Source organism: Erithacus rubecula (assembly GCF_903797595.1).
Source record: "Erithacus rubecula genome assembly, chromosome: 2".
Taxonomy (NCBI): Eukaryota; Metazoa; Chordata; class Aves; order Passeriformes; family Muscicapidae; genus Erithacus; species Erithacus rubecula.
The window spans coordinates 81,817,413-81,833,978 of record NC_136685.1 but is presented as its reverse complement, the minus strand read 5'-3'; the positions used below and the strand labels follow the sequence as shown (position 1 = coordinate 81,833,978).

General features: G+C 40.6%; 1 protein-coding gene across 3 annotated transcripts in view; it reads left to right on the top strand.

Annotated features, from left to right (window-relative positions):
• The window catches only part of LRFN2 (leucine rich repeat and fibronectin type III domain containing 2), a 148,065-nt gene that overhangs the window by 110,159 nt on the left and 21,340 nt on the right, over positions 1 to 16,566 (top strand). For all 3 annotated transcript variants that reach the window (XM_079298002.1, XM_079298003.1, XM_079298001.1), the window contains one exon: positions 2,174 to 3,566. In XM_079298002.1, coding sequence (XP_079154128.1) covers positions 2,194 to 3,566 — 1,373 coding nt within the window. In that variant the 5' untranslated portion in view covers positions 2,174 to 2,193. The remainder of the gene's footprint in view (positions 1 to 2,173; positions 3,567 to 16,566) is intronic.

Here is a 16,566-nt window from a genome sequence, read left to right as displayed (position 1 = left end):
AGGGTAATACACTAAATTAAAGCTGCATAATATATTTATAATTAAGATTGAAAAAGCCAATTGCCTCTTGCTAAACTACCAATTGATAATATTGAAAGAGATATTTATAGCTTTTTGGTATGTATGCCACAGATTTGCATCAATAACACACTTGCTTATCTCCAAACATTTTATTCAGTAGCCCTTTATTTACTATTGAAGGTAAGATTACTCTTCCCAAGCCATCCTTTCTAGAAGTGTCTTGCTTTCATCTTCTTTGTAAAGCTCAGCAAACACAGATGCTTCAGTCGTTTCCTCTGCTATGAAATAATAATAACAGTATATAATTACCATCATCACACCATGGAGAAAACCTTGCTGTAAAGAACACACTCTACATAGTTCAGCACTCATAGCATTTTTACAACTCCTTCTTCCTGACTCATCTTGCATATCCTAGAGAGGAGATACCAAGCTGTCTTACCCAGGGCATGAACTGAGAAGTTTTGGGCTGAGCCCCAAACACAGGTTCTTAGTTTTCCTTCCTTTTACAAGAAGGTAGGACAAGACCTGTATAGAGAGTTCTTTAAAAATTGCTGGAGATAGATTTTTGTTTCATGTTTGGTGTGTCTTACTGGGAGTTTAATAACTTAAAACATGTGGTAAAAAACTGCCAAGTGTATGAGCACCTGCATGATTGAGAAGGGATATGGCATATACCAAACAGTGCTGCAAGTTTATATGGTGAAGGTTATATTATTCAAGGTTAGAGAGGTAAAATGGGCACGTTCAAAATGAGAACCTGAATTGTGTCTGTAGCTAGTGCAACAGGAGAGGGTCTTGGAGACTGGAGCACACCATCCTACAAAAAACCAAAAAAAACCAACAAAAACCTGAGAGAGCCCTTACAAAAATACGCTCTTTGTCTCCCTGCCTATTTCCTCAGAAGGAGAATGAGGGCTAGAAATGAATGATCTACCCATTCTTCAGCCCTGCTAGATAGCAGGGTCTGGGAAAGGGAGAAACAGAAAAAAAGCAAGTTTCCTTATGTCCTGCATGTGTGGGAAGAACGTTAGCAAACCTGTGTAAGTATTCCCAAACCTGAAGCAGGCCTTTAACTTCTCCCAGCCACAATTGTTTCTCCAAGCCAACCCAGTCATTACTTCTGTCTATTCTTCAGACACATCCTTGCAGTTTAAACTGGAAAAGTGTGTGAGAGATTGAATAAAAGACAGATGATGGTGCAAAGAGGAATTGACAGAGAGAAAGGGAGGGCCATGAAGACAAGCAAGAGCTTTGGTGTCACTATAACAGTAGGGGTTGCAGTGTGAGAGCATATAGTTGTCAAAAAGCTTGCCAGGGGCCTAAGGCAGCACAGTCTTCCCCTGGATCCCTTCTCTTGGGAGCTAGATGCTGTCACCCTTTCCATGCTTTGACTGAGCACAGGTTGAAACCAGGTGACAATTACACAAGTGATTTCTGCTTCTAATGCTGTCTATCATTAGTTTTATTATATGTGGGCAAGTGACTTGCCCCAGAACCAGCCAGATAATTACATGGTCATTATTAACCACATTACTGAAGGGTAAAAATGCAGTTATTTTTATCTATAAAGTCAGCTGCTTCAACTCTAAAACTAATTGCACCTTATTATGCAGCAGAAAGTAATTATTATAGATAGTGACTCTAGCTGCTACTCCCAAAGAAGCAGGCACTATTTCAAATGAAATCTTTCAGAATTTTAAACAAACCTTGCAATCTGTAGTGAAAGAAAAAGAAAGGAAAGAAAGGAAAGGGAAGGGAGGAAGGGAAAGAAAGAAAGAGAAAGAAAGAAAGAAAGAAAGAAAGAAAGAAAGAGAGAGAGAGAGTGAGAGAAAGAAAGAAAGAAAGAAAGAAAGAAAGAAAGAAAGAAAGAAAGAAAGAAAGAAAGAAAGAAAGAAAGAAAGAAAGAAAGAAAGAAAGAAAGAAAGAAAGAAAGAAAGAAAGAAAGAAAGAAAGAAAGAAAGAAAGAAAGAAAGAAATTTTATCATGTTTTTATAACACACAACTGGATGGCTGATGCCTTTAGGTGTGACCCCTGTGAGGAGGCATCATAAAATCTCTCTGGAGGCAAATGTTAGACAAAACATAAAAGTTATCATAATTATTATATCATAATTGCTGATGTTCCTTTTCACTCTTTCATATCTTTCAGGTACTGTTGCGTGATTTACAATGGAAAAATTGCTCTGCGGCATCCTGGTGTTTGGAATGGCTGTCACAGTCAACGCGTGTCCCAAATATTGTGTCTGTCAGAACCTGTCTGAGTCACTGGGGACTTTGTGTCCCTCCAAGGGTCTCCTTTTTGTACCGCTGGACATAGATCGAAGGACTGTTGAACTCCGCCTTGGGGGCAACTTCATTATCAATATCAGCCGACAAGATTTTGCCAATATGTCTGGACTTGTTGACCTTACTTTGTCCAGAAACACCATTAGTTACATTCAGCCCTACTCTTTCACTGATTTGGAGAGCCTTCGGTCTTTACATCTGGACAGCAACAGGCTGCCTGAGATTGAAGAGGATACTTTAAGAGGTTTAATTAACCTTCAGCATTTGATTTTAAACAACAACCAGCTAAGCAGCATTTCTGACGACGCCTTTGAGGATTTTTTACTGACGTTGGAAGACTTAGACCTTTCCTACAATAACCTCCGAAGCATTCCCTGGGAATCTATAAGAAAGATGATAAACTTGCACCAGCTCAGTTTAGATCACAACCTAATAGATTATATAACAGAGGGGACATTTGCAGATCTTCAGAAATTGGCCAGATTGGATCTAACATCCAACAGACTTCAGAAGCTCCCCCCTGACCCTATATTTGCCAGATCGCAAGTAATTCCATTGCTTGTCACCCCGTTTTCGCCACCTCTGTCCCTCAGCTTTGGGGGAAATCCACTGCATTGCAACTGTGAGTTACTGTGGTTACGGCGGCTTGACAGAGACGACGACATGGAAACCTGTGCTTCTCCTCCAAGTCTAAAGGGAAGGTACTTCTGGTACGTACGGGAAGAGGAATTCGTTTGTGAGCCTCCTCTTATCACACAACACACTCACAAGCTGCTGGTTCTGGAAGGGCAGACAGCCACGCTGAAGTGCAAAGCCATTGGGGATCCCATGCCCATCATTCACTGGGTGGCCCCTGATGACCGCCTCATCGGAAACTCCTCGAGGACAGCTGTCTACGACAACGGCACCTTGGACATTCACATCACCACCTCCAAGGACTACGGAACTTTCACATGCATAGCAGCCAACGCTGCAGGGGAGTCCACTGCAACAATTGAACTCTCAATTGTTCAGCTTCCCCATCTCAGCAATGGCACAGGCAAAGCAGCTCCACCGAAATCCAGGCTCTCAGACATCACCAGCTCCACCAAGTCCAATCGTGGCGAAACAAAAGGCCCCCCAGAAAGGGCTGTGCTGGTGTCAGATGTGACCACTACCTCAGCTTTGGTCAAGTGGACAGTCAGCAAGTCGGCCCCTCGGGTAAAAATGTACCAGCTGCAGTATAACTGCTCTGATGATGAAGTCCTGATCTACAGGTAAATGCATTTTTGTTTGGTCCTCTGATGGGGGTGGAAATCAACAGAAGAAGTAGTTTACTCTTTGACTTTTTATTGATTTGACTTTGAGCTGAGATGGCACTATGATCAGTAGCATTAGTGGTATCTGATAAATTTGCATTCTCTCTGTCAGTTTGTCTGTTGGTCTGTTCATCACTTTTCTATCCAAGTCACACATTGCAAATATCTGTAGTACTCATTTTCCAACAGCTGTTTTCAGTAAAATTTTCAATTTGGGAAAAAATAGTACTGCAGTTTGGTAGCCTCCTTAGTAGGCTTAACAAAGAAAAGAAAACTTAAAGACTAGAAGTCAGAAATTTCCCTTTCCACCTCCTGTAGGTGGGATTGAAACAGACTACTTAGAGAGGAAGAAATGTGGGAGGAAGTTTGTGCTGTCTACCCATAACACAGGCTCTAATTATTCTGTGATTCAAGATTTGGGGTTGCTAACAAGACATTTTTCACCTATATGGAGGAACTTGTTTCTTATTTCAATAACATCTATTTTATACAACCATAATGGCTGACAACTTTGGAGCATTTAATTTTTTATACCATATTAAATGCAAGAAAAGGTAGATATAATTTCAAAAGCCAACCCTGAATGTTCTTTATGATCCTCCTGTTCTACAATTCCTCTGACTTTTAATGATGTAAAGCAGGAATCGCTCTCACAGTGAAGCAGCAATAAATTTCTAGGGAATAAAAATATGTAAGAACAGTACAGAAGAACGGTAGTACTGTTTTTTCCTTGTGTATTGGAAGAATGATTGACATATTCATGCTAGTGATGAATCCCAAGAAATCACCTTGTCCTTCCTTTTTTATTGCAAAGATTTCACTGAACTGAGCTGAATCTTTGGTTGTATATGATCTACTGGCAGAAGTTGGAATCTCATCAAAAAGCAGAACCAAACATATCAACTCATAACTTTATGAGCAGTGGAGAAATTTGGATCTGGTAGAGATATAATGGATTTTGGGGTTTGAAACTAATTTGAGAATAAACTGTGGCCAAAACATAGTCAAAGCCATTGATTTTCATGGTAGGTTTGGTGTTATTACCTGATGGGTACTCTGTTCTGCTGCCTGCAGGGAGAGCTGAGGCACTCATCAAGTATGGTAGTCAGGCTCCAGATCCCAAAACAAGCCTTGTTATTTTCTTCTTTACCACAGGGTGGTTTTCTTTAGCATGAGGAAGCCAAAATGAGAGGTAGTAAACATTCATGTGACATTTCCCCTCATTTCTCCTGAAATGTTATCTAATTTTAAAGCTTCTCCAGAACAAAATGTTTAGTTGGCATGGACAAAGTTTTGTGCCAACAATACCTTTATCTGAGTCAGCAGTAGAACAGAAAGAATAAAGTTCAATTTAGCTATTCCAAATTCACTCATTGCCAAAAGCAGTAATATTGACCATCAAGTCCAAAAGCCATTTTTAAAAAGATATTTATTCAAATACTGAATTAATCAGAGGAAATTCAGTTCTGTCCACTTCCATTCCTCAATTGTAAAAATATCTTGTAATAAATCAGTTAGAAAGTGAAAATTGTTTATTTTGCTCTGGCTACTGTACAGTTTAACCAGTATATTTGGGAATTGCAACTATGTGGAGTTAAGCAGAATAAAAGGAGATAAATGAGATAAAGTTAAATAATGCTGTAGTATTAGGAATAGAATGAAAGAAGACATACCAGCGCCATCTTTTTCTCCCAAGGCAATGCTTTTGGCAAAAACTCAACAGTAATTAAGATTGTAAGCACAGTGTAAGGCTGGGAAACACTCTAAAAGATGTATAATTTATATGTTCATTGTAAAATTAATTTGGCCCAGTGAACAGGAATATCTCTGCAACCAGAAACAGAAGTTTGCAGGGATTGTCAGATATTGGAAGTGGTTGGATCTGTCAATTTTCTAGGGAGGAAGATGGCCAGGGTAAAAAAAAAACAAACCATGCAGAAGCACTGACAAGCAGCCTAGGAGCTGGATGGGTGAGAATTGGGTGCCAGGGGCAGAAATGAAGAGAGATGTCATATCTGGTCTGGAAGAAAAAGTTGCTCTCAAGATTTTAGATAACCCCTAAATTTTTATCATGTCCCCCCTTCCACCTCCCAGTGAGGTTTTCTTTGCTGCTTTATTTGGTTGTGGCTCAATTTTTCAGAAGCTCAGTGAGGACAGTGCTATTTCAGAAAATCTCCCATCAGGCCTTTTTTGAGGATTCACTGATGATGCATAGCTCTTCATTCACAGCTCTCAAAAGTACTTCACCAAAGAAAACAATTTTTTTTTTCCTCTACATATTGCACCAGGGAAAAATGAAGCATAGAAAGATGAAGTGATTGTCCAGCGTCTGAGAGTTAATCAATGGTACTCCTAATACCAAAACTAGTTCTTAAAACTTCCAGTCAGGGAACCACTCAGTCCCTTAGAGTTAATTAACTAGAGCTGTTTTGCTTTAATTGGTCAGATGCATATCACTGCAATGAGTGTGTAGAAAAACCTAAGGGAAAAAGATTTCCACAGTGCTCTGCTCTATAAAATGCTGTGTATGTGCTAAATGGGACGTGATACTGCTTAGCTGCTAAAATGATGGGCACTTAATATACACTAAGACAGTCGCTATTCCAGGACTGAGACACATCAGCTGTGCTCAGCTTTTAGGAATCCTACTTTACTAGCAAGATGTGTATGCACAAAAGAACAGAAAGCTGCTTCTCTCTCTGCTCAGAGTTTTTTCATGAGCATTGTACTCATTGTGAGAGAGTGGAAGCAGAAGTTCTCCCCTCCCCATTGATGTTAACATCTCTCCTGATCGTTTTCCAGGACACCAGTCCCATTTCCCCTTCCATGCCAGCTGTGATTTTCCACTGGCAGGATGGTGCAAAAGGGGACTACAGTAGGGTGCAATGGCTCAATAAAAATTCAAGTTTTGAGAGATCGTGGCAAATGTTATCTTCTGGGCCTCCTGTTTGCAAGCTGAAATGGTACCAGAATCTGAAGTTTGGCTTTGGATAGATCAGTGCCATTATAATGAAGATTAGCAGGAGGAGGACTGTGTGTCTGCTTTCTCATCTGACCTTGCCTTGTATCTACTCTCTCAGGGCTATTGCTCAAACTCATAGCAGGTTTTTATCTCTTTCAATGCACTCAGACTCCATATTTCTGATTCTGATCTAATGAGTAGGTCCTGGATCTGCACTCTGTGGGTTTTAATGCAACAGTCTTTCCATTCTTTCATCTTTTCTGTGATATCAACACCAATGCCAGTAAGTGCATATTGTACCCATCACTTTTAGCTGAGACTAGAAGCTTATTATAAATTGCAGAACCGAAAATCACTCCTTATTTGAAGGCAAAAACATGCAGAAAGAGTAACCAACATCCAATAGAGAAAGGGATGGAAGAAGACCAAGGTCTACAAAGAAATGTCTGTCCTTGAACTCAGGGTTAGAGGAGTGAACACTAGGAAACCTCCTCTGTCATAAAAATCTTGACTACTCCTCTCAGTTTGGACTCCAAAGTGTTTTAGATGTGTAAAAGCATCAGCATTAGGATCAGTGCAATTTATGCACTGGTAAGTTTAATTCATTTTGATTAAGGAATTGAAATGAAATAGAAATATTTAGAAAATAATATCTTTGACCCTCAGTTTCCCATCTGTAACCTGGGTGACAGCACCACCTTGCTTCACAGGGTTAGACACATTAGAAAATATTATGGAACCAGGAGCCCACATACATAATTGGGGAGACTTGCTTGGAAGTCATTGTGTGGTCTGCAGCAAAAGGGATAGTTGTGAATGATTAAGATGAAGGATTACATAACTGCAGCACTTGAATTCAAGTAAGACATCTGGGGAGAGAGATTGTGTTTTGTTCATGCATAGAGCACCCTACATGATGGGGCACCAAGTCTTAGTTCTGGCTGGCAGGCATTGGTGTAATATATACATTCACTACTTTTTCAAAAGGGAATAAATCTGCAAGTGTTTTGTAAATCTTCCCAGGTCACACTGAGCCTTCTGGCTGTGTTTTAAATTAAAGCAAAGATGCAGCCATTTAAAAATGTGTATCTCAAGTGCGACACTGCCATTAGATTTATGAGAGATTTAGGTCTGTTTTATTTTGTGGTATTTCATATTAAAAGTGATGAAAACAGCTGTACAAATTAAGAATTACTGTAGCATGATAGTCTCCCTAACTTATAAATTCAGCACTGGGAAGAAAAAAAGTATTTTATCTGTTTCTGAAAGCTTATTTTTTAAATATATGTTTTATGCAGCAGGCAGTCTAAGCATTAAAATATGAATAAATGGCTCCACATCTCCAGTTTATTTAAACAATGGTGCTGTGGATTTGATTACTTAAACAATATAACAATGATTTATGTTTGCACACCTCCTTTTATTGCAAGTGCTTTACAGGGTGCCTGAACAGAGATCCCCACTATCCTGTCACCTCTCAGTTAAATATTGTCTGCAGTTTAGCAATTAGATGATTGTTCAGTTCCTTTTCATGAGCAAAAAATAGCTTCAGCATTTGCACTTACAGATACTTTAACCTAGGGAGGAAGTAATTAACTGAGCTTGAACTTCCCACAGCATGGTGGCATAAATATATCCGTGCACTCTTCTATCAAGTGCATGTCAATAAGAAAGTGCTTCATGACTGAGGTGCTGCAAACTTCAGGAATATCAAATTCACCTAAGGATGTTCTCTCAAACAGCAGTGCCACACTGAGCACCAGAGAGGTTGCCATTGTCTAATGCTTCTTGCAAGGAAAGCCTATTGTGTGGAGACCTTCCAGGAAAAGGCTGAAAACAGGGGAAGCCCTGTCTTGTTGCTGGTAGGGCAAATTGTGCCAACAGCCTGATGCTGTAGCTAAGTGTGTTTCTGTCATTTTCTCTCTTAGGGAAGTTAGAAATACAGAGTACTGGTTAGCTTTGGAAAAGACAGAAGATTCATTTATTCTGAAAGACCCAAACATTGGTCGTGTTTGTGATTTGGTCACTGGGTTCAGACAAATAAAGGCCTGCAGATAAATGCCCTGCCACACTTCTACCCAATTTTCAGTTCCACTTGTCTCCAACCTCACTAGGCACTGACCTGTCTCCATGGCTCATTCCTGGAGCAAAATTCCCAACTCAGCCTCAGCGTATGAGCTGAGCTATCCCAGTTGCATTGTGTGCAGGATACAACCCTTGATTTGGCCAAAGCATTTACATATTTAAACATTAAATAAAACAACAACTGGGAGGGAGGACAGCACATGAAGATGTTTATCAGCATGTATTAATCTTATATTTGATAGGTATAGAGCACTACTTTATAAAAATAAAAACATGAAGTCACAGTCCAAGGGGAAGTAAGATTTATATAATCAGAGCAGAGGGAAGTTTGGCTTGGACATTTGGTATTTCAGATTATTTGAGAATGGTTTGCAGCAGGAGTGTGTATTGGCTTCTGGAGTAACCTCAGCAAGTGCAAGCTTGCTGCAAGACAGTCATGATGAAGAAGCTGCAATACAGACACCTGTATCCTGGGACTATGGGGTTTTATTTGTGTCTGCTGAAAACATTTTCATGAAGTCTTTGATTTTTATTCTTATTTTCTTTCTTTTGCTGTGGGAAGTACAGCAAAAGTACAGGGACAAGTTTTTGGGAGGGGTTGTTTATTGCTCAGTTTTTTTGTTTATTGCTCAGTTTTTTGTTTGTGCTTGGTTTTTTTCCCTAACACCCTCCCTTGCAGTATGAGAAATCTTAAAGAATGAAAAAGAAAATGTAGTGAAAATGAGAAAAATTACATATATTGACAGAAAATGAAGTGGAAAATAGAAATATAAAATATGAAATATAAATATTAAAAATTAATATATGAAATAAAAGTAGATGTACATCACAGTAATGTCTCTAAACTCATCCTAGATTGTTGTGACAAGCTATCATCCACTTGGTGCTTGTACAGAAAGTGATGAAGAATCCATTGGTCAGAGGAAGTCCAGTTCAGGATGAGCAGAGCCTGACCATGTGGAGGCTGCCCAGACCATTTTCTTGTTTGATCACTGTCACAGAAAAGCAAAATACTGAATGGCCCTTATCCCTAGGGGAGATATGCCCCTGACATGAGCATGTGAGATGTGAGGGCAAATGAGAAAGTGCTTGCACTCTGCTGACTGTGCTGCAGAGCCCTAAAAGAGCAGGGCAGGGTGGGACAGCACCTGCTGGAGGCATTCAATTTCCTTCAAAGTTCAACTCTTGCCAAGTAACATTTATTGAGGCCTGTGGAGAAGTTGTATGCAAGAGCTTTACCCCCAAGCTCAGCCTCAGGAGCCGAATATGATGGCAAGTTGCCTGATTCTCATCTCACCCAACCTTTAGGGGTGCTGCAAAAGCTGGAAAGGAAATCAGAATCACTTTAGACAACACTCTCAGGCATATTATGTGATTCTTAGGGCAGTCCTGAGCATGGTCAGCACTTGGAATTTGATGATCATTGTGAGTTCCTTCCAACTCCGAATATTCTGTAATTCTGTGGTTCAGCATAAGACAGCAGTACCTTGTTCTATCTCTGCCATCTAGTTATTGATTCAGCTCAATAAGGCTGAGCATTTTCACTCGAGGGCAATTCAAGATGATCTAGTTCTTACTCATAATATTTGCCATATCTCCTCTCAGATGCTCTGAATCTAAGTGCCAATACCTGTCCCCCCTCTTTATTGCAATAAAAAGTTATACATCTGATGCCAAAATGAACTATTAAAATAAGATTTTTATTTAGCTTCAGGTGATTCAACAATTTGATCTCTAAATGAAAATCTTTAACATATCCATAATTTGTATATGTAATGCACATTTAACCACCCAAGAGGTTCTACTTAATCTCTGCATTTTCACTTCAGCGCCTGCAGCAAGTACCCAATACTCCTTTTCTCTCTACTGCTCATCCATTGAATTCCAGTTGGTGTCAGAGATCCACTCTAATATCTTCCTCATTTTGGATCACATCTACTGATATCTGGGTCCTTTTAGGAGGAATGGAAAAGGTATCAGCAGCCACAGAGTGTGACAACTACTCCTAATCTTTCAAAGTCTGCAGCCAAGAACCTCCTCCCTCCCCTCACTTCACCCTTCATTTCAACTGGATCACCACCAATTCAGCCTACTAAGAAATCTCCTTCAGGTGTGTTGAACCAATAGTAAAAGTAATGGCTGAAAAATACCTTCTTGAAGGAGAGGATGATTTATTTTTATCCACGGGTGTTTTACAATAGAGTTACAAATAAAAAAATGCTTACAACATATTGTGCTCTATAACACTGTATTACTAAAATTGGCCATGGTAGTTTGAGATCATTCTGCCTCACTGAGCTCCCACTTGCTCACGTGCAGGTTCCAGGCTGTAGGCAGGTGAAAGAGGGTGCCTTGACAGCTCCTCCCTTCCCAGCTTTCTGACACCCCATCCCATACAAGTCCCATCTGAAGTCATTGGAAAGCTTTTTTGCCTGTTTCAAGCTGATGTGGTTTTAGATTCTTGGTAGGAGGACCTTGGAAGAGGGCACCTGCTCCTCCTGCAGTAGGCTCCTATTTCTCCTTGCCTTTGCAGTGCTGAACAGTTGAGCTGTGACTGTGAATAGTGTTGTGAGGGCTGTGCAAGCAATTATATTCATTTGGTTATGTAGGACTATTTTATCTATCAAATACATGTGACAGGGCAAAGAGGATGGCAGGGAGAGAATAAGTCAAAATTGCAAACACAGCCAGAACATAGAGCTTTATTTCACTGGCATAGCTGCAGACTTACCTATCTAATGGCTTGTTCTGAATTTCCTATTATACCCTTTCTCTTTCACACCAGGTTTTCTGCTTGTAGGCCCAGGTTATTTTCAGAAGAAAATATACTTTTTTATATAATTATTGAACTGATTAACCCTAACACATAATAGCAATGATACAGCTTGTTTTCCTAGAGAAATGACTTAAATATAGAACTAGAAAAGACAAAGCACTGGAAAAATAAAATAAAATAAAAAAATAAAGGGAAGAATACACTGTGCTAAATAAATTATATTAAAAAGTCTTGATTAGCTTTAGCCCTTACAAGTCTGATTCTTTTTGGAGTTGCCTATAAAAGGCAGGTTTTCTGAGCAAAGCATTTGCACCCAGCGAGAAAGTCTGTTTTCAAATTATACAGTGCAAGCTGAATGCAACACTTGCTTCTCATTTAAACCTATTTTGGGGCTTCAGTTGGGATGTTGATGGTGAGTAGTCTTTGTGTTAATACTTTGGTTAGGGAAAGATGAAAGAAGAGGATTCAGACAAGCTGAGGAACTTAAAATTTGAGACAGAAATCAAGTTCATGCTCCATGTAATTTTTTGAGTGCTGTACTTGTAGGTTTTCAATGAAGGCTTGTACTACAAGGAAGTAATTTATCTTTTCTTTGTTCCTAAAAGGACACAGGAGATATGTAGTTTAAATTTTCAGTAGTAAAGAAAAAATATAATGTAATGGATGTCTTTGAAAACAAGACATGGGTTATTTCATTGTCATACTACTCTTTCCTCCAAATGTGTCGTTTTGCAGTCTAATATGACCACAGTACAGACATGTACCCTGTAATCCATAATAATCTGTAATAGGACCAAGCAAAATGGTAATCTAGCCCTAGCTGAGGATAGCAGACTAGTACTTTTATCTAAAGAAACCTCAAAATTATAATGCTGTTGGAACACAGAAGCCTGGGAGTTTTGAACTTTATGTTCTTTCTGACACTGAACCCCAGGAGAACACTGCTTTTGACTTGAAGCCTGAAGAAGGAGCATCTTTGCAGGACCCAAACCCACAGAATACAGACAATTCACAAAATGCAAACAGAGAATTAGTCCCATGCTATTGAGAATTGTATATGCTTAGAATGGAATGTTCTGATTTTCATAGCAGAGAAAAGCAGCCTGGCCAGCAGGCTGATCTGCCCTATTGTCACAGCCCTACTGAACTCTCAGAGCCACAGCATGATCATGTTAGGTACCAGAACATTTGTCAAGAGTCCAATAAAGTGGCTCTGTCCAGAAAGGGAACAGGATTTGGCATTTGGCAGAGGGCACTACAGAGTGGAAGCAAAATCACCTGTGTGCCACAACAGCAGAGATGCACTTGTGCTGGGCAAGAGAGAGAGGTCTTAGTCTGGCATCCTTGGGTGAGAAAGGGTCCATCTACTACATGGCTACAGCCATGCTTTAGGGTGGCTGAAAAATCCCTGGAGATAGCAAGGTAAGGCTATGCCCTAAGCCTCTTTTGTTCAGCTGCTCCTGGTTTGCAGATTAGTTTATTTGCAGAGATGAACAGTTTGAGACAGCCAGCACTAGGTGTGAATTCATGCTGTATTTACCCATCTGTCGTCCCTCCCCTTCCTCTTCCATCACTTTGAATTTGTCTAAGCATTGGAATATATTTATTGTCTCAGATTTTAATTCATTTTGACTAGAAGACAAATAAGAGTTCTATTTGCTCAAACCAATACTTTTTTTTTCATTATCAGTTTATTTAATCGGCTTAGATTGTGGAATTGGCTGCTACGTAGATATCCCAAAGCGTGCTCCGAATTTTTCTCAGAGTGGGGATTGCACAGGCAGTGGCTGCCCAGCAGACATATGGGCAGCTGACAGCATCAAGACACCCCCCCAGCAGCTCAGTCGTCTGGCAGATTGCCTCAGGGAGTCAGGCTGGATGAATCAGTCCTTCTGCCGGGCTGGGAGGGCGGGGACGCCTCTGCTCCAGAAGGCTGCAGCAGAGTGACAGAGAGCCACAGCCCCACGCTCCCTCAGCTACAGGCTTGGGGTGGCTGGCAGTGCCCAAATGAACTCGGGTCTGGCTAATTTGGGGGTGCACAGGCAGAGTTTCAGCTGGGTTACTCTGGGGTGAGGATGTGTCACTAGCTTGATGCCTGCTCTTCTCTCTGCTGCAGTGTGGAGTTTCACAGCCTGGAAATGCCATGGGGAGGAATTTGACAGTGCTGCCAAGGTTGGGCACTGGGAGAGGGGAAGAGGAAAAAAATTGGCTTGGAACTGTCTTGTCTCTCTGTGCCTCTTCCCTTCTAGCCCTGAAAGGTGGCCAAATGTTCTTGTAAGCTGAGCAGGCAATGAAGCCAAGGGGACCCCTGCTTCTCCCCTCCACCCCTGGGTCCTTGCCTCCCTTGGCTTTCAGGTGTTTCAGCCAATGCTGTGGCTGCCCTTGAGTGGGCAGAGGAAGGAATAGCCACCGAGAGTCACCTTCAGAGCCTGGCTCCTCCAACCCAGGGCCTCACAGAGCACAGGCTGGCTGCTGTCACAGGCTGCTGGCTGAAGAGAGGGGCAGGGACAGCTCTGTCTTCTCTGGGTGGTGTCACACAAACCTCCCCCATTCTCAGTGGCACTAGAAATGCTGAAATCTCTTTGCTAGAAAAAAACAGTGCAGAAATGTGTGTCTCGTGTATGATTTGCTTAGTGGTATGACCCCCATTGAGCACACGAGGCTATATGTATGGCTAGTAGTTTGAATTGTTTGGGGTTTTTTCCTCTGGGAACACTATCAACTTCTATGCAGTGAAGAGCTCTTTGCAAAGGGAAAGATGAAATGACCACTGGGAGCAGGATTCCCACTTGTGATGAGCATTGACAAAAGCCCTAGGGACTGCAGCAGTCCCATGTCAGGGCACAGTACTGCACCTTTTACAACAGCAGGTTGGTGTGGGGTGAAGACATTGTGCTATACAAACTGCCAAACTCTCCTGCATATGAAGTTTTTGCTGTTTGCTTTTTTGGGAGCTATGGTTTTTTCTCACTAAAACATAATATAGTTTTTTGGTTCACCTTTCCTCTTTTTTCCCTATTTGTGTTCTTTCATGGTAGATAATTTTGTTTGCTGTGGTTTAATTAACTAATTATGCCAGAGCTGGAGTATTTTTCAGACTAAACCCTTTCTTTCATTGCTGTTAAACAGCTTCCATTCTGATGCAGCTTCTGACAGTTTGCTGGTCCCTGTACCTCCCCTTTTAAGGGCTGGGTTAACGTGCTTGCTGAGATTCCCACCCAAACCATGTATGTCTGCACTAGGTTAAAACCTGTTTTCTACCCTCTTTATGTGATTTCAAACCAGAAATTTTCTGTGGTTTTAAGGTAGCAAAAAGAGCCCAAGAAAAGCAATAGAAGCCTTCAGGGGTCCTTCCTACTTAAATCCCTGAGGGCATGATCTGTGTTTTCCTGGCTCCTGTCATTTTTCTCTCTGCTTAACCCCAGTTAAGCTTGCTGATGACAGGGAGGCATGTAAAAGGGTTATAGGCTGTTTTTCAAATCAGGTCACACTTACTAGTTCTCAAACAAAAGATGTTATTTTGGGGAATTTTTGAAGCTAGTACCTCAGTTTAGCCAAAACAAACTTTAATCTGGCAACATAATGGGACAGAACCACAACGCAATTCACTGTTCTTGACATCAAACAAGGAGCAGATTTAAAAACTGATTTAAAAAAGCCAGATCAATGGTAATTGGTCTTACAGTCATTGCAGCAATGTGCAAACATCTGTCTAGCACACCCTCCAAACACCTGCCTCTGCAATGGCTATGAAGAAACAAACCATGTATCAACTCAGTTTTATTTTCTAGCCATGTTTAAAATGGAACAAACACTGGAATATCTCTCCCATGGGAAATTCCAATATTGCAACATCTGTTTTTGTAGACTAAAAATTCTCCATAACAGTTGTTTTGTTTGCTTATGAAAAAAAAAAAAATCATGTCATATGGAAATGTGGAAGAGCTCCTATCAATCTCTTTGTGGATGCTACAGCTTTGGGAATGACAGTCCCATTTCCACCATACATCATGCGACTTGAGGAGTTACTCTCCTCCTGGATGTAAGGCTCCCTAAATTCATCACATTCACTTTGCTCTCTGACAGTAGCAATAGGTACTGCACTTCTCCCTCCCCAGCTGCACCCTCCCTGCTACAGGTGAAACAAAAAGCACTTAGGTGAAACAAAAAGGCTCTCTTATATATTCTCAGATGCTTTGCCCAATTTTGAGTGTGTGATGTTTTGCAGTTTTGCAGGCAGTGACAGCACAGCTCAGCAGGTGCCACACATTGCTGTTCATCTGCAGTGCTGTCTCTTACACCTTGTTTTAATGACAGTTCAAAAGGCAGAGAGTTTCACAACATTTAGCTAAAGGCAGAGGAAGGAAGATGGAAGATAAAATCTTAAAGGAGTGACATGAACGCATAGAAAGGTACATGAAGGAAGAGGGATCAATTTGGGGCAAAAAAAAATCCTATTTATCTTTTTTCCCCCCTTTTCATTCCCAAATAAGAATTACATGTAACTTTGCTTAATGTATTCCTTCTTTTCATGTTCCCCTCTGGATTTTTCTGCAAATCAAGAGCTTAGTAGTGTTAAGTCACAACAGATGTCTTATCAGGACTAGATACTCTTTTCCCAATTTTAATTTAATTTAGGGCCAGACTGAAATTTCTTTGCTTTTGTTTTCTATTCAGAATTATAAAGCTTGTGGGTCTGTGAGACTTTTTTCTAACTAGAGAACCCTGAGATCTATGACTGTTGACTTTTCTGTCATAGATCTTCTCTCTAAATATTTCTGCTAGATAAATCGTTTGAGCCTGTGTTTTATGATTTGACTGCCTGTTGATCTTTCTGTTGTTTCTTCTTGCCCCACTATTTTTAGATACCTCTTCTGATAAGCAATATTTTACTGAGCACAGGTAGGTGAATACATACTTAGGACACAGTTTCATGAGCCAATATAGGATGATTCTTATACATGTGTCTATCAGAAACATAATGATAATTGTAGTTGAGATAATCACAAGTGGAACAACCTTCTGTGAGGACTTGGAGATTAGAAATTCAGTGCTGCTTCCAAGGGTGGGTTAACACACACAGTTCCCTAAAAACCAATATATTCTCTACTGTACCACAGAGGTAAAATGAGGTG